General features: G+C 39.4%; 1 protein-coding gene across 1 annotated transcript; it reads right to left on the bottom strand.

Moving 5' to 3' along the window:
• Positions 1-1,761: 1,761 nt before the first annotated feature.
• On the bottom strand, positions 1,762-22,064 carry GPR37 (G protein-coupled receptor 37). Its single transcript, XM_004046146.5, has 2 exons — positions 19,704-22,064; positions 1,762-3,101 (listed from the first exon to the last, which is right to left on the bottom strand). The coding sequence occupies exons 1-2, from the start codon at positions 20,724-20,726 to the stop codon at positions 2,283-2,285; spliced, it is 1,842 nt and encodes a 613-aa protein (XP_004046194.2). The 5' UTR covers positions 20,727-22,064; the 3' UTR covers positions 1,762-2,282.
• Positions 22,065-23,354: the final 1,290 nt, after the last annotated feature.

Genomic DNA, 23,354 nt, shown 5'->3' on the forward strand with positions numbered 1-23,354 from the left:
TTTGCAAGTTGATCTTCCTATTGCAGAGCTGTGATACTATTTCTCCATACTCAAAAACCTTGAAAGCAAAGCCCCATTTCCTGAAGCACCACCATGTAAACATCTTTCAAAACATGGTCCTATTATTAGATGGCCTTGGTGCATATTTTCTTTAATATTTCCCACAAGGCTGCTATGCACACGCAGCACAGAAGTCAAACTGGGCTGTTTATTCTTCAATCACACCCACTGATTTCTTCTTCTATTCCTTTATAAATTAGCTCTCTCCTCCTGAAGTGTCCACTCCTCACACCATCTTTCATCAGCTCCTTCTAAAAGCCCACTCATCCAGTTATCTCATAAAGCCTTTCATGCTCTCTTCTAACCCGACAAGCATTCCCTCTATTCCAAAGTATCGCAGAACTTCACATCTTCCTGAGGCACCTAACAAGCCCCAGCTTATATCATAGTTGTCTATGTATTTATTTTATTCCTTCCCATCCATGTCATCCCTGCCTGATTCTGTAACGTCTGAGGCTGTGACCTATTTACCTTTAGTTACTCGGGTAATAGGATAGAATCTTTTCTACACGACATGCTCAATTGTTCCTTGATTTATAAAGTGACTAAATATCAGGAGAGACACTATGGAATCACAGTTGCTGTTCTGCTCAGCAGCCAAAACCTAGCTCAGGTGTCCTCTTGAGAAATTTTCCGAAGACCTATTACAGGGATCTACAAGAAGACAAGGGCACCTTGTCTGAATTCTCCTGCAGATCCCACAGAATACACACAATGGAGGGAAAAAACCCCTTTGAAAAGTATTGGACTGGGAAAAAGGAGATAGCTGGGCACTGCCATTTTAAGTTTCACCTGCACCAATCTCTTTAATGATTTTTAAATAACATCATGTAATAATTTGGAAAAAGGAATACTGACTTTTATGCTGAGTAGAACAGAAATCAACAAGCAGAAAATACGTTTTCCCAGCAAGAAAACTGGGTCCTCTATAACAAGATTTTTCTGAAGACAAAGACATCCAACTACACATCTTCTTTGGTAGCTTTTAAATATCACTGTGTCACTAGGTCATGGTCTCTGCCACCTGAGTTAGACATGTGTCCCACACAGCAAGCATCCTACACAACTGCTGCATTTTAAACTCCCGAAGAGGCAAAAGAGGGGATTTGAATATTCCCAATGGAGGAGGTTAGGTTTTTTTATTCAGAGTTTATGAAGTATGAAGTTAAAGGTAGAATGTTCTAATAAAAATATATAAATATTTTATTATTCTACTCCTATACTTTCATTGCACTTAAAGAAATTAAGTTGTATAGATTTCATCAAGTTTATTTTTCAAAAGGAGAAAAATTAGAACTCAGAGTGCTTTACGTAGGATTCACAAAGCTTCAAAGGTCAGTGTTCAGAGGAAATCAGATGACAACTGCATTTTAAAATTCTTGATTCTGCCCATAATTCCCCAAGGGAAAATCTGTAGCTCTATGTGCTAGTTCAGAGGTGAATTTTTTAAAAAAGAAACTTTCTTCCTACTCTGCTATTTATTCATATTTTATAAGTATTCAGAAGTAATTTGACATCTATACCTGAATATTAAAAATACAGCTTTGTTTTAACATACAACATAGTTTTATGAATCATGCATATAAAATACTGCTATTAGAAAAACTTCTTTATAACATAATGATTACCTGCCTTAAAAGAAAATATGTTATAAAACAGTAAGGCCGGTTTTAAATTGTGCATAGAACCAGTAACTGTATCTTTAAGGCAATTAGAAGATTTATTGAATATTGGTTAAAAGTAGATTGACAATGACATTAAAGAATAAAGTGTAATTTATTTGGTGCTACTTTGTGAATGCTTCCAAGTACAAATCATCTCACAATACCATATACAACATACTTTCAATCACAACTCAAATATAAAATAACCTACAAAATCACATGGCTATAATCAATATACAATAATTGTATTTTTAAAAGAAGAAAAAATGTTAGCAATTTTAAGTTAAGTTGCAGTAACTTTTTTCAAATAAAATATTAGCACCATACCAGATAAAATGATCTAAAACTATTGGCCTTCTCATTCTTCTTAAATAACTAAATAGAAACTTTTTTTCAAAGCACAAATATTAATTTGTAAAATCAGTTCTACAGTAGTTAATATTTCTTTCTTTATTGTTTCTTTTTTGCATTTTTCCTTATAAGGAAAAATATGAATTAAAAACTTTCACGGGATATGAAAATCAAACAAATAAATCTGACCCAACCAAGTACTGTCCTTCAGCAATGAGTTCCGACAGAAGCAAAAGTGGACATTTCACGGCGTATGGTACTGAAAGGCGAGAGTTCGAGTTCCGTGGTGTACTCGTTGTCATTGTCATCACTGGTCACCGTTGAAGACTTCTGAATGCATTCCTCACAGCAACAGCAGCAGCACTCCATGAAGGCCCGACTGAAGGGTTTGCAGAGACAGAAAAGGAGGACTGGGGTGACACAGGACTTAAAGAACAAAAGGAACTGGCTGATGATATTAAGGAGGTCCATTGTCTGCTGCGAAACCCCTGTAGCCATGTAGGCAGTAACAATGTTGCAGATATTTTCAGGAATAATGCAAAATCCATATAAAATGGTCAGTGCCACTACTGTACAGTTCATCTGACTCTCTAGCTGAATCTGCCGCTTATTCCCTCGGGTACAGGCTTTCTCTGCTTTGCGGATTTTCCTCGCAGTCACTAGAGAGCAGGTGATGGTGAAAAGCGTGGGCAAACAAAAGTAACAGCCAAAATACCACCAGAGTCTCGCACTGTCGTAGGTGAGGGCTAGAACATAGATGGTGTCTGGTAAATCAGGAGAGATCTTAATAATGCACCTTTCTGCCGGAGCTCGGCCACTAAACCCCAAATCCTCCTTGCTCAGCTGGCGGAGAACAACTTCTGGAAGTGCTAACAATAGAGCTCCCACCCATATAACAGCAAGTTTGGCAGTTGTTGAGGAACAGTTTTCGATCATTTCGTAGTACATCTGTACGTTGGTGGCAGCACGGAAGCGGTCTATGCACAGAGCACATAAGGTGAAGGTGGTGACTCCCAGAGAAGCGACCTGTGGGGGAACATAGAAGACATTTTATTCCCGGTGTCCCCTGAAAGATCAAAGCACTAGGAAATAAATGCAGATTGGCAAAACTGTAAAAAAAAATATGGATAAATAAAAATGAGAGAGAGAGAGAGAACAGTTTTCCAGAATGAGGCATGGGTAACTGGGCTCAGGACGTCAGCTGAATCATTGTAAGCATAAAAAAAGAAAACACACTGTAGTGGTTTGAGGGTCATGGAGTGCAGAACATTTAGGACTGGAAGGATCCATAAAGATCAGCTAGTCCAATCCCTTTTTATTATAGATCAGAACTCAGATACACTAAAAATTTTATTCACCACGAAAATGTCTGCCACTAGGAGATCTAGATAAGGAGTCAGGGTAGTGCAGAAATTCCCATTTTCATTGCTGACCAGGATGCTCATGTTTTCCAGTGTGAGGGTCAGTAGTGTGCCTTATACACAGCAAACACTCAAGAGCTTATTGTCTCCAATGGACTAAATGATTGGAGGGTTCCTCCAAATTTTCCTAAATGCAAAATAAAGTATTACAATATTATTTTCAAAGGCATACACTTACGGAAAACAAGAAAGGGAAATTCTCCAGAGGCCAAAATCAAAAAGGAAACAAATTTCAAACAAGCCAGAGACCCCTCCCTCTTCATGCTGCGTGTTTGCCCTAGGGGCACCTGCCAATCCTGGTGAGGGTTTCAAGTTAGTTTTAGCTAGAAAAATGGGGCAAGGTGCCCAGGTGCACAGAGACAGGAAACAGAGCTGGGGCCAATGTGGGTGGGGATTGGGTCAAAGACTCCCTATGAATTTGGAACTCCTCAAATGCTGACATCTTTAGAGGTGTAAAGGGAAAAAAGAAAGAGAGATAATGAAGAAATCTGCCTGGATGACAGGGTTTGGGTCTGGATGAACTGGGGGAAAAGGAGGGAAAAAAATGGCAAATTCTAACTGGGAGCCTGAACTTACATGGTGTTAGGATCAGAATTTCCAGGATCTACGTGGCTCAGAAAACCCAAAATACAATTTAAAATAATCCCAGGCACCTGGTTAAAATCAAACATAAATCCTCTCTGGAAGAATGCACTTTAAAACCAGGCCTCAAAAAATCCTATAGTTAAAATTCAAGGGACATGGGTTCACAAAATCAAAAGTCACAATATGCAAGAGACAATGAGCCACTATGAATTTATATGCCAAAGATACAGAATCAGACATAAGAAGTATATTTCTCATAAAATAGGTATGTACATCAAATTTAAAGAAATAGGAGATACTAAAATAGAACATGTAAAAATACAAGAAAATATGCAGAAAATAGCCAAAAAGAATGTCTAGATATCCCAAACACAGGAAAATTTTGGAGCATAAAACTCCTTGATAATAACCACATGAAAAACTGTATTCAAAAAGGCACTGCTCTTATAAGCATATGGTCCAGACATCTAAAAAAATCAACATTTAAAGGTTAAGAACCAAAAATATGTACCTATTTTTTTTTCACATAGAGGCTTTCCAGGAATATAAACACATGTTCCTAATGTAAGCATGCTATCATTTCATTTACTTATAAAACATTTATTAAGCATTGTACATGTACTCAAATGGGGCAAACAGATACATATCCAACACAAGCTCACATTTATTTATATCAACTCTATGCCGAGCACTATGCTTGGTATCGAGAAAATAGAAAGTTACAAGAAGCAGTCCCTTCCCTCAAGCATATCATAGTCAACCAAGATGGGGACGATGGTTCTCAAAGTTACAACATAAACACAGCAATCACCTGGCAATATTAAACCTACTTAAATATTCTGGGGAAATTTTAAGTAATTTAATATGTAATAAATGTAGTCATTATTTATATATTTAAACAAGAACAATGAGTAGAAGGTAAAATGTTAATAACGTTTCAGATAAAATATGAGACTAAAAGAAAACTCCCTGGGTGGATGGAATGCTTTGGTCTACATCCCAGACAACTTGAATATAAGCATTTGCTCTCCCCTGCCTGCTGGTAGGAAGGTTTAAGAAGCATGGTTATAGGCTATTCCCTGGTAAAGGGGCAGGGGAAATGTAAGTATAATGTTAATATCTAATTTTTTAAAAGTCAAAGGGATGATGTTGACAAAAGGGAAACCATTTGTCATACAATTTTAGTACTCAAAACATTAGTTGTTTATCTACTACATTCAAGCTGTCACTCTTCCCAGAGCTATGGCAACTTGCCTTGTGGACTCTGACAGTTCCAATGTCAAATATTTCCTCCTTGTACACTACATATCAGACGGCATCTACTAGTTCTAATATGGAAAATAAGGACATTGTATTTATGCCCTGACTACTCTCATAACTAGTAGTGGAGATAGTCTGAAAATGAGGTATAATGAGGTGTTAACTATATTAAAAGCAAAAATGAAAAAAAAATATGGCTAGCAAAGCTCTAGTCAGTGCAGATAAAGAGGCACAATTGGGCTTATAACCACAATTCTTATTCTCCAAATTTTTCAGAATGTCTCCCATAAACATTGGTATACGAAACATCAACCTAATATGACTGCAAATGACAAAAAATCATCTCCACTTTCATCTTTTAATAATTAACCTTCAAATTAAAAATTGTTCACATTGATGAAAATTCATTTTGCATCTATGCTAGAGGCACAAAATAATTCTAAAATTGAGGTCCACATTGTACAACTGTCTTATGATCATGTTTTAAAATGCCAGTAATTGCCACATTTAAAGACATATAAGAACGGCTGGCCACTTCCTAAAATTCTGTATCAAACAGTATCACGTAGAAATTACAGTACCTTAGTTTATAGATTTTTGAAACTTGACATTTGTATATTAGTTTTTCAAATGTTTTGATTCATTTCTCCTAAGTCTGTCAAAAACAAAACAAAACTTCTTAAACTATCAGAAACCCTCGTCAAGGCTTTCGTGCCATCTTCACTAAGGCAAATCTTTGTTCATGCTTCCCCGTCACTTTATAGCCCAAGTGAGTCCACAAATACAAGGCTTCCAAAGTTTATGCTATACATCCTTTTGAAATCACAAATAGGATTTCTATTAAAAGGAAAGCTCAGTAACATAAAAATACTGGAGACTCTGAGGAGAGGCAATCTTTCAGAGGCTCAGAACATCTATTTGCTTGGTGGTTTTCTATCATTACTTGCAAAGAACACACAATGCGCAAAAGATAGCATCTTCTCTATTAATCTCCCTAGTTTTAAATCTACAGATTGAAAAAATATGGATCAATTATCACATATGCTAGTAACTGCATACCTAATTCCAGGAGTTACAAAGTCTTTAATGAAAGGTAACGGCAAATGCATGCGGGTGGACATGTATTATGATGGGTGTGTTAGATTACCAACTCCTTAGATATCAGAAGCTGTGCTGCACATCCGCTCTTAATTAGAAGATGTTAACTGCCTAAGAAAGCAAAACAATGTTTTTCCAGGTTCTTTACCTTCAATCTCATAAGACATCAAAAGCCAGGACAAATGTTAAGCAAGATTTACATGTATTCCAACTTATCATCAGGAATTCTATACTGTGTTTTCAATCTGAGGATGCTCAATTCTTCAGTCATATTCCCAAAAGCTTTAGTACCAAGTCAAAAGCTCAAACATATATGATCTGTAGTCTTTTTGATAAATCATGAATTAAGGAATCCTCCCCAGTTTTCATATACAAATTTCAAAAAGCTCCTACATCCAGGCTTCTGTTTTCAAATTGAACTTTTCTCTGATAGTACTCTCTGCAGTTAGGATCCAGCTGCAACAGGGTAAACAGTCCAGAAAGGTCACAAGAGCAACAGAGAAAGTTGCTGAAGGAGCCAAAGAAAGTAGCACTGCTCCAAATGCAGCTAGCACTTGGGATGCAGTTGCTCTTGGCAACTGCATCCCAAATGCCAGTCCTAGACATCTACTCTCTCCTGCTGCCACTGCCTGCGGTGATATTACTTCAGATCTTTTTTCTGTAAATTCACTTACGCATTATATTTTATGGTGTGAAAGAGCAAGAAATGTGCAAAGGCCCTGTCAGTACTTTTCCAAATTATTTATAGGAGGCTTTAAATATGTGTAAAGTAGTAACTGCACACCTCAGAAATTAATTGATAAAAATCATATGAATAATGAGTGGCGTTCTAATTTCTTCTTACCCAAACATGAAATCTATCCATGTAATTAAAATTCCTAGATGTTGGAGCAACATGAAAAGATTTCTATCACAATTTTGAAATATACTTGTTTACATGCAGCTTATTAAAAATTCTACTAAGATGAATAGTGCAATTATGTGCAATTATAAAACTGCATCATGAACGCCAGATCTTCTGCATTTAATGACCATATCTGATTGCTAAAATTCAGTATCACCATGAAATATGCTCTCAGGAGTAAAGCTGTTAAGCATTGGCTTAGATGGGTAGTTCTGTGAAGCAACATCCTGAGAGACTGAATGAGTAAGATGCAATCTCTTATTAATTAAACTGCAATGGGAGGAATAATTAACAGCAACAAAAGCAGAACTGTAAACACTTTTCAGAGACAAGACTATTAATTTTGAGAATTTCAAGATCAGCGGAAAAATAGAAACAAAATTTTAACTATTGGGGAAAATAAGATATTGAGCATTTTGAGAGGATTGGCATTAGAATCCAGAGATGGAAAGGAATCAAAATAAACAACTCTAAGATCTTTCAAACAACAATGTTCTGCTCTTCTTTGTGTCCCAGAGTAACAACAATAGAGCTCCTTCAGCTCCCACCCAGCCCACATGTGGAGCAGTGAGGCTTTGGACACCAAAGTGAGGGGTTTAGGGTCATTCTTCTTGATCACCCCTAAACTGTTCCCATTATTATGCTTTTATTGAACACTGTATTACTAGCAAAGAGACCACTGCATTAGCACAATGCTATATGTGTGTGTGTCTTGTTTTTAAGAGAGAAAGAGAGAGAATCTATAAAATATACTGTAGCTGCTGCTGGGAACAATGATGAATAAAGCAGGAATTTTATCCTCAAGAGGTTTGGAATCTATGACAACTTCTCGACTATCTCCCACCTGCTACCATGCAGCCAGCAAGTTGCTTTATATATGGAATGACTCATTACAGTCTACTAGGCAGAGAGGATTGACTAACAGTTTCTGGCATGCTCACTGTGACTCCCCTTGATCTGGGACATATCCATGTTTGCCTGGAGACTGCAGTTGAGAATCACTAGTTTAACAAGATTGGAAGACAAACATAATTTCACAGTATCTCCTAGGGAAATTGCTACAGATGTCTAACTAACTTTACAGACTGACCAAATTATAAAACCTCTCCTGATGTATAGTTGCATTTCAAGAGATATGATCCAATTCTTTGCAAATATCATCTATGTCCTACTTAGTCTATTAGACTAGGATAACCTTGTGATTGTCAGTTTGACTGTTTATTAACAATGCAGTACAGTAATGATTTGTATTTTAACTGAAGTATCTATTTAAATCCGTGGGATACAAGGATGGTACAAAAAGGAAAGAGAACTTGAAGACCACCCGGAATTCATGTCTAAATGTACTCTTTGTTGCTCTTGACATACATAGTAACCCTCGTAAAGTTGTAAAAGTTTGCTCCTGTGTAGGAAAAAAAATAGCCCAGGAAGGATTGCCATTAGCTTTATATGTTACTTTAGTCATTTAGAAAATCATTAAATAAATCATTTAAAGTTTGGATGGGTTTCTTAAGTTTTCTCTTAAATAATATAGAGATAATAGATAAATTTTCTCTTATAATGATAATTTTAGGGGTAAAATTTATGCTATTACAATATTTGCTTATTTGGAGATTTATAAGATACTGGAGAATGAATATTAAGGGCTTAAAACACTCATATTATAAAATAATTTTATTATATTCTATATTTTGAATGTTTTTCTAACAAAACTCCATTTTGAAGTCATCTAAAAAGGTTTATTCCTAATTACAGTCAAGATGCAACTGGCTTAATTTAATGATCCAGATATTTCAAGTGACATTCCAGATGTTCAATATTCAAGCGACATTCAATACTCTGACAGATTAGTTCTCATCTTCTCCTTGCCTCAGTTTTCTTAACAAGGAGCAAGGTAATATGTATTTCTCCCCTAATTGTGGATGCTGATATGATACACTATGAAAGTCTACCACAAAATGGAAAAAAAAACCTATAAAGTATGGAGGATTTTGAAAATATAATGGAAGTTTTTGTGAATGGCTTCTTGAGTTACCTTTTAAATTTTGTTACGGAAAGAAACCAACAAAAAACAGGTAGTTTGGTTAGGATAATGAAGGAGTACAAATACAGTCACCTGCGTGGAAATGATACGGGTCCTCATCTAGTCCCTTATCACCACTGGCAAGACTGAATTTAGAGAAACCCAACTTGGTAGTTATGAGAACCATAAATATACCTCAGCTTTCAAATATTTTATCCCTCTGTTAAACATGTATTTATGAGATCGTGAGTCCCAAATTTTGGTTCAGCACCTATGCTGTCCAACTTAAGACAGCCACTTTATACCCCGATGAGAAATTAACCCAGTCAGTAAGTTACATGACAACAATGACTTTGGGGAAAGATTCAGAGTGAAACTATCTCTTGATAAAATAAGAAAAAAATGTATCACTCTTCCCAGTAATTTTAAGTCCCATGTTTCCCTAGGTTTCTCTTAAAAAAATAATACAAACAGAAAGAAACTTATAAGGCAAAATACCTAATAAAAGGTAAAAAGCATGCTTTATAAGTCAAGATATAACTAGATTTCATTTTTCCCACTGCTCAAGTTTCTAATTTAAAGCAACTATCAGGACCTGAGGAACCTGGGCTACCATAGCCACTTTGTGCTACATTAAATCTCTGTTCATTCAAAATGATATGAAGAAAGAGCCCATGGGTGCTTTATGAAAACCAGTAATCTGCAGAGATCCTGTCTTAGCTACTGCTGCATTTCTCAGAAGCTAACTGCAGACAAGTTAAAAAAGATTAAAAATGAGAGTAAGATGTGAAGTAGACAACACAGAGCCCATAAAATACAAATCATAAAGTAAATTGTGTCTTTCGCAAAACTTCCCGGTACAAATCAGTGATAACACCGATGGGAAAAGAAAAAACGAAACAGTATCCTTCTAAGCAAAATTTCCTTCCTATGAAATTGAATCTACATGCTCAAGTACAGTGAAGTGACTAGAATACACTGGTTTTTACAAAATAGGAAAATTTCTAACCAAGTTCTTGTTAACTGCATTCTAGGCTGGCTTATATTTTACATAAAAAAATCTTTAAGTACATCTATTTATGTGCTGTCCTTTGTTTACAAGTAACCCTCAAAACAAGGGCATTATTGTTAAGAAAACCCATTCATTTGGGCTGTGAATGATAACCTATTATGTCAGTGGTTACAGGCCTAACAACCAGTCAGGAAAAGAGCAGGATGAGCACAGGGTAGAACCTCTAAATGGCTGGAGCTTCTATGCCTTTGGCTTCTTCTTGCATTTTTCCATTATCCTTGTCCTTGCAGCATTTCAGGGCAGCTTCCCATGGGAGATACTTTTTTGAGCACGAGTGGGGGAACAAGTTTATCAGAGCCACTGTTTATCAGACTGCTCTGAATAAGATGACCTTTTGCAAAAGGTCTTAATTTTGGAGTGTATGCAGATCATGATACTATGGCAGTGACACACTTCGATTAGTATTTCTAAACCAAAAGCAGAGAAGGAGAGACTTTCCTCACCCCTTACATTCACGCACACACTGCTTGTGCACTCTCTGGAATGAAACAGAACTCTGGCGGCCACTGTTCCACAGTCAAAGAGAAGACTTCTTATCCTTATCAACTGATATTTAGTCTGATATGCCCACATATAATAAATAACCATTTATTTCTAATATACTCAGACTATTCCATTTATATGTGATTCCCAATGCCATGGGGGAAAAATATTTTGAAAGCATCAACTATCAACTGTCCTTACTGCCTCATTCTCCACCTTCTTTTCTTTTGCCTAAGCTTGATACCACGCTTTCCTTATTTTAAAAGCCGTTTAAGACTATTTAAAAATCAACATATTCTCCCAAAACTTGTCTTGATTCCATAAATCCTCTTTTTCTTTATAGTCCTATCTTGAATTAAGGTTTCTTACCAATTATGATGTCTATAGCATAGTACATTCCTTATATGGTTAAAAAAAATTCATTTAACTACAACCTAACATGTTATAATTCCTATTAATCTGTCAGGTGTTTATTAAAATAAAAATGTAAATAAAGCAAGATTAGCATCATTTTGTCTTAAGATATAAACCATCTATGTTAGGTTCTAAAGATTCCATGTTTATTCTCAGTAATTACAAAATCATTTCAAAATGTAATATTTCCCCCAAGCCCACAGTCCAGTTTTCAATCTTTGGTATTATTATGATGTTCCTAGTCAATCTTAAAGTGACCTGGAATTTCAGTTCCTTACCTTGGGGTTCTGATGAGTTTCCAAAAAGCAGTAACACATTTTTACCTATTTCCCTTTCTGACTAATGACATTGATTTGCATGATTGTGAACTCAAACTAAAAACAAAATTATGTATAGTTAGGTCATCATGATTTTAATAAAATTGAGAAACCATATTTTAGGACAAAATTTATCTGCTTTTAACCAAAATTTCACTATTGGTAGTCTGTTAAGGAAATTTCTTTCTTGATTCAATCTTCTTATAAAAGGCAGTTATTTCTAAATTGCATATCTTGATGCGAATTGGCTTATCAGATGCTTTTCTGATATAAAAAGGATTTGAATTAGGAAGACAATAGTAAAGATAGGCCCTGAAGATGGGAATTGATGAGGAAGGGGCTATTTTGACAGAAAAAAAGAAAAAAGTAACATCCCTGAGTAGAGTCACAGACCTAATAAGAATGTCTCATTCTAGGCAGGGATCAAATCAATGACCTTGGCCTCATTAATGAATGCTATGAACTATTCAAGTATACAGACAGATAACACTGAAAACTATTACAAATTCACAATTGGAAAGTATTCTGTCTCAAGAACAAGACTGGCACAGTGATCATATCCTGCGTTTTATGGAAGTTTATGAAAAGTACCTACGCTTACTCTGCAAATAAAAAAAGACCCTCCATATTTGAGGTTGCAGTAATCCCATTCTCAACTCCACTCTGAAATTTTGGATGAGATCATCTCTTCTGGCACAAAGAATATTATTCCAATTAGGATATTTAAGAGTTAGTCTTGGCAACAAGGTTGAGTTCATTATTGGACCTTGGCAGGTCAATTCATGGGAAGTGAAATGACATGAGCATCCCTGGAGGATGGAGCAGAAGTGCAGAGGCAGAGACAAACTGCACTGCATAGCTGCCTTCCCATCCCTCTCCCACAATCTACATCCCAGACACAGGTCCATGTGCTTCCAATGGGATACTGTTAAAAGGCTGCCACACATAAGACAAATGCCATTAAAGGTGTAAAAATTGTATCAAGGTCCATGCAGCCTAAGTATGAAAGCAAAGGTAGACCCTCACCCACTCAGCCTTCGGTAAACTTATAAGCTCATATCTGTTTTACTTCTGCAGACACATTTGCCTCCTTGTCTCTGTGGAAGGATACTTTGCTGACATGGCAGGATACCTTGGAAGCCCTCAGGAGCTCAGAATAAATCTTCACTCTGATTATGTGCTTGAGAGATTAATCCAATTCTTGAGAAAGTCCATTCATTGTGCTCCCCTTTCCTCGACTCCACAATGGAGTCTAAAGTATCGCCCTTGTCCATCTTCTTTCTTAGGTTCCCCAAGGTCAAATTAAACAATTTGTATATGTTTTGATTTTTTCAGAAGAAAAGGACTCAATTTAATATACTGTTATTACATTGCCAAATAAGCCATTCATTTAAATAAAATGTTTAATTTTGACGTATTTAGTGTCCTTATAGCTAATAAGGACTAATTGTAAAGCAGAGATAGATATCCTAGGCACTGGCACAAATTCCATATTTTAAAAGAAATTTCTAGAACTGAGCTATTTGCTGAATTATTTTGCCAATTATTATTATGGACTTTCTATCCTGGGAAAGCTAAAGGAAACAAAAAAGCAAGAATTAAAAGATTTTCACATTTGTAACTTTTCATCATGGATCTAGGCTGTATAGGCATTTATGAAGATTAATAGTAAGAATGTAACTGAAAAGAATTAGAGGGAGCACAGTTTTCCCTTTAATTTCTCCATCTCTGGTCATAACAAGCACAACTGTGACTTGACCCATTTCAGTGCCATTTCTGAGCTTCCACGATGCTTTGTTCAAACCTCTATTATAATATTCATCATGGTGTAGAACATTACTTTACTTTTCTGTAATTTTAATGGCAGTGGCTCATCTATGATATTCATCTTTGGAAACTTTTCCCCCTCTTCCTGTATTGCCTTCTTCTCCTGCCCACTCCTAATAGTACCTCGCATAGAAGAAAAGCCAGGTAAACATTTGATAAATCAATGAATGGTGAACAAATGAACGAATGATGACACCTATGGAAAAGGATTACAGAAAATAATAAATTATTCAAATTGTTCTTTAATCAGTTATTGGGTGCTGCTGTTTTATATATATATAATCCTTAAAAGCTGAATGCCAGACAATATCTATAGAAGGGAAGTTAAAAAATCAATTTTCCTATTTATACTTCATTGACAAGCTTTAGAAAAGGACACATTCTCATTATGATCAATGGCAAAGCAAACTATTTGGATTTCTTATTTGAATATTATAAAGCTTTTCTTTCTTGTGGAAGATCCAAATTCAGTTAACTTCACCATACACCATTCAGAAATGGAGTTATAAATAAAAGCACACTCTAAGAAACACTTTTCTTCCTGTTAGAGTCATCAGCTAAATATTTTCATTTGCATGGGAATATATAAAATGATTACTAAAAGATTAATGGGAAGTCATAAAATATTTGTTCAGCACCATTCTCATATATTGAGCACATTTTCCCTAAGAATACTATTAGTAACTTTAAAATTGCTCATAAAACAGTAAGTTTCCACTTAAAAGTCCAGCAGAATACCTAATGACTAATCCACCTCTCAAAGAAAACTTACTATATGCCATGATAAATGTTCTATTACTTGAATACAGGCGTTCTAGGGAAATCTGTGTAGAATCAGATAGTTGTATGGCGCTGTCATCTTCAACCTCCAAAAACCCTTTCTTTCTTGTCAGTGCTAGCTACAATCTAAGGCAATGAAAGAGCCATTTGTTCCACTCAACTTAAAACCAGTATTGCTAAAGTCATTGGAGAAGCTGGTTCCTCTCATTAGAAAAGATTCTAGACTTGTCACAAATTATTCCCAGACCAGAGGCCATGGTAAGACATGCTCCCTTTATTCTCTCTCCACCTCAGTGCAGGGGTTTTATCCCAGTAAAATAAAAATACAGTTAGATCTGGGGTTATCTCATTATAATTATTTGAAGCCTTCTGTTCTACAACACTCCATGAAGGTGTGGGTTCTTTAAACTAAAGAGAATCTCGATCATTCAAAACCTCCAATTAATGTCCAAACAGACCTTAATCTGTTATCTGGGATCTGGGTCAGATGATACCTTGATTCTGACTTCCATTAAATAATGAGCAAAGATTCATTCCAGTTGCCATATTTGATGTCTGAATTATTTGAATTTTTTTTTTTTTTTGAGACAGGGTCCCACTCTGTCACCTAGGCTGGAATGCAGTGGCATGATCATGGATCACTGCAGCTTCAACCTCCAAGGCTCCAGAAATCCTCCTACCCCAGCCTCCTGAATGGTTGGGACTACAGGCATGTACCACCACATCCCGTTAATTTTTGTATTTTTTGTAAAGATGGAGTTTCGCCATGTTGGCCAGGCTGATCTTGAACTCCTGGGCTTAAGCAATCTGCCTGCATAGGCCTCCCAAAGTGCTGAGATTACAGGGGTGTGCCACCACACCTGGCCCAAATTATTTGGTTTTAAACACTTGTTAGATTCCTAAGTGAATGGTAGGTGTGGTGGAGAACTCCTCTGCCATTCTCCTATTGCAATCCACACCCACACATATCTCCACCTCCCCTAATACACAAAAAAGCACACTACATATACAAGTTTTGTTTTGAGTATAGTTTTTTTCTTGTGACTAAGTAATAAACCACTTTAAACTGATGTGTCTAGGAGGATGGCCATCATCTATCGAAATTTTCTTCTCTCCTATCCGGCTTTTCCTACCATTTCATTTGTCCTTCGACTTTATGAGATTTATTATTAGGCCATAAAGATGTCATAATCCTGGAATAGAAAGGGAAAAGTCATCAACTCCAACAGTTCCCAGAACATTCTCACTCACAGCAATATTAAACATCATAAAACTTCCTTTCTCACAATAGACCTTGGAAGCTGGGTGCTATCCTCAAGCTTTAGGCCAACAAATTAAAATAGAAAGAGGAGTTGAATGAAAATTAGAAAAAGTATAGTTTTTACCCAAGAAGTACCTCATATTTTTCTACACAAACCCAAATCTTCCCCAAAATCCCACGATTCCCTTCAGATTATGCTAACACTCAAGCTGTACAGGAGAAAGAACTGTGGTAGAAAAGAAAAATAAAGCAAAAGAGAAGCTGAGAGAGAAAAATTATAAAATTCAATCATAATCTATTGAGAATAAAATTTAAAATTAACTACGAAAAAATTAAAAATAAAAACACTGAAAAAGGTTAAACATATTACTGGAAAATGGTGAATGCTACATCATAAATCTATAAGAAGGTATTATACATAGTTAAAGAAAGGAAAAATAGCCAAGAAATAAAATAAGAAAGTAACAAGTGAAGGAATGGCAAAATTTAGAAATATGAAAGTAGACAAGATGTCAAAAAATTTTTAAAAGTCTTGAGGTCAGAGGCAAAATTTTGGAAGGGGATTTGGAGAAAGTTTGAACAAATGTAATGTATTCGTAATGTCCTTCACCAATCTAACATACTTCATGATTTTAAGAACATAAAATTTAACCTATATAACTTTTTGGTCATTAAAGTCATCATGCTAGGCAAATTAAAAAGTATAGTTGTCTCAGATTACTGCAATTTAAAAAATTTTAATTAACTACCAATTGCAGAACTTACAGTTTATGAGAAACAAAAGAAGCTATACATTTCATAATATAACAAATGATGTTTACAGGTTTTTATTTTTTCCTGTCTAGTGGATAAAAAAAAGAAAAAATTTTTCAGATGCCAAGGAGCAGAAAGGAAAAGAAAACACTCACTGGATAAAGCTTGTGCTTCATACAGGTTGGTCTAATCAGCAAATATAAACATGAAGCATTGAGACCAAGGGTCTGGTGGCTACTGACTAGGTATATATGTTTAGGATAGTCTCTGAGCTTCAAATTTCATCTTTAAAATGAGGGAGTTGGATTAGAACATTATCTATGTCTGATTTAACATGATTGTTCAAAAGCTACTGTAAGCTGGGCGCGGTGGCTCACGCCTGTAATCCCAGAACTTTGGGAGGCAGAGGTGGGCAGATCACAAGGTCAGGAGATCAAGACCATCCTGGCCAACATGGTGAAAGCCCATCTCTACTAAAAATACAAAAACAATTAGCCGGGTGTGGTGACATGCGCCCGTAGTCACAGTTACTTGGGAGGCTGAGGCAGAATAGCTTGAACCCCTGAAGCAGAGGTTGCAGTGAGCTGAGATCGTGCCACTGCACCCCAGCCTGGTGACAGAGCAAGACTCCGTCTCAAAAAAAAAAAAAAAAAAAAAAAAAAGCTACTGTAGTGGATGCTGTGGTTTTGCACCCAGACAGCTCCCTCCAAAGTCCTTCAAGAATGAAGCACTGATTCCTCCAGCTGCTGGGGCTATTGGTTGACAGTGCTTAGCTGCATCCCTCTCTAGGAATTGCCCTTGACCAAAGAGATCCACCCAACTCAAGGTTATACCCCATCCTGGGAGCAGGCTTGCATCCAATGTCTTACATCTAATGACTGGTCCATAAAGAGATGTAAAGGCTGAGCCCTCTTGCCTCAATTTGGGATATGGCTGCATGGCCATCCCAGCCCAAAAGCTCCTAATGGTGTCAGCTGAGGTCTCTGTGGCAATTGCATCACAGTTCAACTTCTCCCTTTGCCCGCCCAGTCCTGCTTTCTTCTTTCCCTAATAGGTTGAACCTGAGAGCACAACCCAATAAACTTGATGCCCCAATAAATCTACATCTCAGGGCCTGTTTTTGCAGGAACCCAACGTAGGAGAAACCCTAAATACCTCTTACTTTTGTGAAAACATCAGTGCCTCCTGGAGACACACTTTTATTTTGAGATTTGGACTGTAGCTCTTGTTCTCAGTAATCAGGAATTATGAAGCCAGCAATATTGTCCAATAATTATTTTTATAAACCATTCTAAAATTATTTCAGAGTAATAAGGATTAGGTAGAAATATAGAAATGCTACATATTAAGATGTTCATTCACTATTTTAACAGTAAAAATGTATATTATACTGTAATTTTAAAAAATAAACAAATGAGTGAATTTTTTAAGCCTTTGATTCTCTAAGAAAAATAAATGCTAGCACTAATAACTGAAAAATAGAGAAAGCTACTAGGATGGGGAAAAGTTAAGCAAAAATACAGAAAGTAAAAGATTTTACTAATAATAAGAGGCAAAAAACAAAGCACTCTTAAGGAGGAGCTGATTAAATTAAAAAGTGAAATACAAATGAAAGTATTACATTTGTACAAACTCAGAATTATGGAAAAAGAAAATTAAAATAAGTACATAATAAATGCCATTGCTCAAAATGCTTATATCTCATTAAATTAACCAAAGTTTTTATAATCTTTCCTGAATTTGATATTCTTTTCTTTTAAGGTGTTCTTTCAAGAACTTTGGTGATTTTTATTTTTCTTTCCCCAATTTCCTTTTTCTGTCCTATTGTTTTTCCCTCTAGTGTATACAGATTTCTACATGTCCAGTACATTTCCAGTGAGATAAACCAATACACTTCTCTGTCATTGAGGTACCTCTCTTGTCCGCTTTATACTTTTGTCTCTTTCTTGCATAAGTCAATTTCTTCTGATAAAAAAAAAAAAAGAAAAAAAGAAATTCGAAACTGAACTTGAAGAGGCAGTTTGGTAAATAGACACATATTCTCTAACATGAGTTCAACTGGCTCCTTCACAATTCAAAAATGAATTGTCTACCAAACAAAGTAGATGTTTCAGAGATACGCCAGGCTTGGCAGCAGGAGAAATCATGGATGCTGCTAAAGCAGCAACAGCTGATTTCATAGTCATGGAATGATCCTGCACCTGATCCCTGTCAAGATAACAGAGGGTCTTATTTACTGTCTCCAGCTTTGGTCCGTCTAAGTAGGTACTGTTTTCTGTTTACTTATCCCCCAGCTTTAGGCCTGGAACAATGTTGAACATAGTGTCACAGGCCCTGGTGCCAGACAGGATCAGGGGTTGCGGAATATTTACAGTTTCCCTTCTTCTGCTTCCATAAATGAAATGGACTGTCTGAATGGAGAAAATCAAGGGCCAGCTGGCTAAAAACACAACTGGCAGCAAAACAGTTGGGCCCCTTCCAAGAGCTGGTGTTTAAAGAGAGGCCATTTAAAGAGCAAATTCCACCTACCACAATAGTGGGCCAGGACACTAGCTGTAGGATGAAACAATGCAATTTCACTCAAAATGATTTTTGTTTCCAAAGTTTGGAAACTAGATGTGCCCCCTTCTTCCCAAGAAATTTTCTAGTCTTAGGGTCAATCCCTTAAAATAGCCAATCTTTCCACCCATAACAAATAACAAATGTATAACTTTGAGAATGTTAAACAAATTATGTGCCACGCTGGCCAAAGTCTTATTTTTGATTAAGTTCACGCAAACACACAAAAATAAAATTAAGAAACCGAGATGGGAAAAGACAGAAACAAAAAATGACTTAAGAATTTAGATGGGATAGCATGGAAGACAGCCAGACACTTAAACTAATTTGAGAGGTTATTAATATATCATGAGGCCAACTGACAAACATAATTTTCTTTCTTTCTTTCAATAAAATGTTACTCCAACTTTGCTGTTTAAGAAAAAATGCAATAATCTTCTTGGGGGAAAACTCACATTGAAGCACTTGGTAACTAGTACACAAATGCTAATTTTTTTTTTTTTTTTTTCCTTGTAGGCTCTGATGATGACAACCTTAGGCTGGCCATTTACTTAACCCTAAAATCCCCAAATCAGAAATATGCATAACACCATATTCAGGGAGATAGATTTATACTCCAAACAATTCTGTATATTGTGAGATCATCATTTTTTTACGGCCCAGGAGCAGATGAATTTGAAGGTGATTTCGCGAAGCTGCCTCTTTTTGTATATACATACATGCATAAATGATTGGAAAGAGAAATGAAAGAGGGCCCCAGATAAAAAGGAAAGGCGTTCAGCTAGATAGGTGCATCCAGCAGCAGTTCTCTGATGCTATAATCCCGAAAACAGATAAAGCCAATAGCTTGAGAGCCCCTGGAAGGCATTACCTCTATATAGGGCACGATCTTGCAGGAGAAGTCCTCCAGCAGCCACTTCTTGGTCAGCTCGTGGAAGATGACCAGCGGAAGGCAGAAGAAGATGATGAGAAAGTCCCAGAAGGCCAGGTTGGCCAAGAGGGAGTTGGAGATGCTCCGCATGTAGTAGTTGTGGCACACGATGCACATCACCGCCAGGTTGCCAATGATGCCGGTCCCGAAGATCACCACGGACAGACACATGACCGCGTAGGCTCCATAGGACTCCTGGGTCAGCGGGTAGAAGGGGTTCTTCAGTCTCACGCGCCGGTTAGTGCTGTTTCCCCGGCGGGGACCCCCAGGCTCATGGATTCCTTCACCCAAGGATCCATTCTGTGCCAGCGCCCGGCCCGGGAGTGCAATTGTCCACCCTTCGTGCCCCGCCAGTCCATTGGCCGTCTTGGACAGGGGCTTGTGGTGGGAACCCTGGAGTTTCCCGACTCTCCTTGGCCAGTAAAAAAGATCGCTGGCTCCGGGGACTGTCTTCACACTCTGCTCCTGGCTGCGCCCGGAAATGCCAGCGCCTCTGGGACCCTTCTCTTCCTCCTCTGAGATCTGAAGGAAGAGCTGGAGGGCCGTGGGGTTCCCTCTCCCCAAAGTTTCAGAAGGCTCCTGACCCCGAGCACCTTTCCACCTCCAGGGGCCAGGTGGCCTGGTTGGAGGTCCCGGGGGTCCGGCGGCCGACGCCTCCGCCCCTCTGCCTGCAGCCGGGTCACGGACCGGGGCCGCCAGCAAGTCCCAGGAGGGCCCCGCAAGAAACGCTGCCCCCTGCTCCTCCCTGGGTGCTCGGGCTCGCAGAACGTCTCTTGCAGAATTTCCCGGTCCCCAGGCGTCCCTGCCGCGGCGCTGGATCACTGTAGGTGCACAGCTCTCCCCCAGACAAGTTTCGTTTCTGGACGCAGGGGCGACCCCGAGGGCAGAAGAGGCAAACACCTTGAGCAGTAGCAGAAGCAGTAGCCGCGACATGCGGGCGAGAAGCGCGCCCGGGGCTCGCATGGCTTGGTGAGGGCACACCCGGCAGCCGCAGCTTCTGCTTAGTTAGGATCGACACCTGCTGCCGAAGTTGCTGCTGAGAGTTAGGCACATGTCACATACTCACCCCCGCCCGGGTAGCGGGGAACCGGAGATTACGGTGATAGCGGAAGATCGGTCTTGGGGGTCACACACACGCCCCCTATAATCCTTCCTCCTTTGGCATCTTGTGCATTTCTCAGCCAAGTTGAGTCCCAGCAAGGTATGCCCTCCAAGGTTCCTAGAGGGAATAGGCTACTGCCGGTGGCTGACCTTGAAAAGTTGCAATCAACACCTGACTGTTGATTACTGTTGAGACTCGGGGGAGCCCAGACGAAGCCCCACACTCCTCACTGCCTTTGGGTGGGGGTGGTGGCCCTCTTGGTAACAGTTGCTCTGCCTATTTACATCCTTTCGACAGCGTTTGATCCAGTTGCAAGCCGGTCTCTAGAGGAAAAGAAAAACAAGTCCCCCTCCCCCAGACGACTCGCAGTCACGACCCCGCTCCCAGCTCGCTGGAAACACGTTGCAAACAGTCCGAAGCAGCGCTAATGCGCCGGCGAAACTCTTGCCCCACCTAACCCCAGCGACTTGCGAGCCTACTGCTGCTGAGGAGAAGCGGGATTCCAACCCCGCGGCCACTGCCAAAGTTGCTTCTCCTCCAGCTCAAAGTTGACGACGGGGCGAAGAGGGCTGCTGGACGGCGTGCCGCCGCAGAGAAGGAAATCGTGGGGAGAAGGGGGAGAAGAGGGCGCCGCTCGTCGGTGGACAGTGCCGCTAGCCGCGGGAGCTAGTTACTGCCACTGCGGGCGCAGCCTGGACGGGAAGGGTGGTGCCTGGAACCGCCGCGGGCCAGGCAGTGCGCGGCCGGGAAGGGGAGGTGGCCCGGCCTCGCCCCCGCGCTCCAGCCGCTGCGCGCGCCCGCGAAGCTCGACTCTCCGCTCGTTGCCTCCTCCCACTCCTTCGCCTCCTCCTCGGAGAGATACTGGTTTGTGGGGAGACGGGATCCCCTGGTGGTTCACCACTCACTAAACCCACACACGTTTCATTCAAGCCATTTGTAGCGGCTTCCACTCGGAGGAGCTGGGAGGGAACAAGGGCGGAGGCGCGGAGCCTGCGCGGCTCGAGGCTAGGGATGGGCGGGACAGGTTAATTCCCCAGCTGTCGAAACCAGCCTGACAGGTCCCCGAGCCCGGGCTAGGGGCGGGTGCGGGGCGGGAGTGGGGGGTGGGGGTGGGAACGGGAATATGAGAGCGGTCGGGGGAGGGAAGGGAGGAGGGTAGCAGGGGAGTGAGCAGCAGGGTCCCCTCCAATCTGTTGCGGCTGATGCGCATGCCCAGGTCTCAGCTCTGGGGGGGCGAGGGGCGGGGCGGGGGAGTGGCGGACGGGGGTTGGGCCGCGGGGAGTAAGAAGGTGAAACCTCACCTCCTCAGGTATTCCCTAGAGATAGGAGAGAATGGGAGCTCAGATGTGTCAGTCATAGAGAATTACCAGTTCCACGATTGAGATGCAGAGCGAGAAAGCTCAGGATGCACCACTACCTTTAACACTGAGTTGGGAAGCATCCTACCATGGGTTACTTCGTACCACCCAGAGCATAGTGAGGTAGTTGTATTTGATGAAGTAGTGGGAAATGACTGGAGGCAGAAAATTACTTGAACAGCACTCCCAGCACGGCTGTCCATGCCTTTCCAACCTTTCTACTATATCCCACAACCCTGTCAAAACTGTCAGGGCATAGCTAATAAAATAGACAAATTAATGAAGAGAAAATGATAGAGGAAGAAATAAACACATTCTGAATTTTTTTTTAAACAGAGTCTTGCTGTGTCGCCCAGGCTGGAGTGCAGTGGTGCGATCTCAACTCACTGCAACCTCCGCCCCCCCGGGTTCAAACGATTCTCCTGCCTCAGCCTCCCAAGTAGCTGGGACTACAGGCACCCGCCACCATGCCGGCTAATTTTTTTGTATTTTTAACAAAGACGGGGTTTCACTGTGTTGGCCAGGCTGGTCTTGAGCTCCTGACCTCGTGATCCGCCCGCCTCGGCCTCCCAAAGCGCTGGCATTACAGGCGTGAGCCATCACACCCGGCCTGAATTTTTTTAAAGCAACACATCTAGAGAGGCAGGAGAAAACACAATGGAACATATGATACCAATTGTGGTAAATAGAATAATGCCCCCCCCCAAAAGATGTCCGAATCCTAATTCCTAATACCTGTGAGTATGTTACCTTACAGAGCAAAAGGGATTTTGCCAATGTAATTCAGCTAAGACTCTTGAGATGGGGAGAGTATCGTGATTATCCAGGTGGGTACATTATAATCACAAGAGCCCTTACAAATGAGAGGCAGGAGGGTCAGAGTAAAAACAAACACAAGCCAAGTGATGTGGGCAATCTCTGGAAGCTAGAATGGGCATAAAAAAGGATCTACTAGCCCATTTGAGACTTCTGACCTCCATAACTGTAAGATAATGAATGTGTGTTGTTTTAAGCCACAAAATTTGTGGTTATTTGTTGCAGTAGCAATAGTAAACTAATACACCATTAAATCTAAAAATGGAGACAACAGGAATAATTGTATGGAAAAATATAAACTACCAAAAATAGTTC

Source organism: Gorilla gorilla, chromosome 6 (assembly GCF_029281585.2).
Source record: "Gorilla gorilla gorilla isolate KB3781 chromosome 6, NHGRI_mGorGor1-v2.1_pri, whole genome shotgun sequence".
NCBI lineage: Eukaryota > Metazoa > Chordata > Mammalia > Primates > Hominidae > Gorilla > Gorilla gorilla.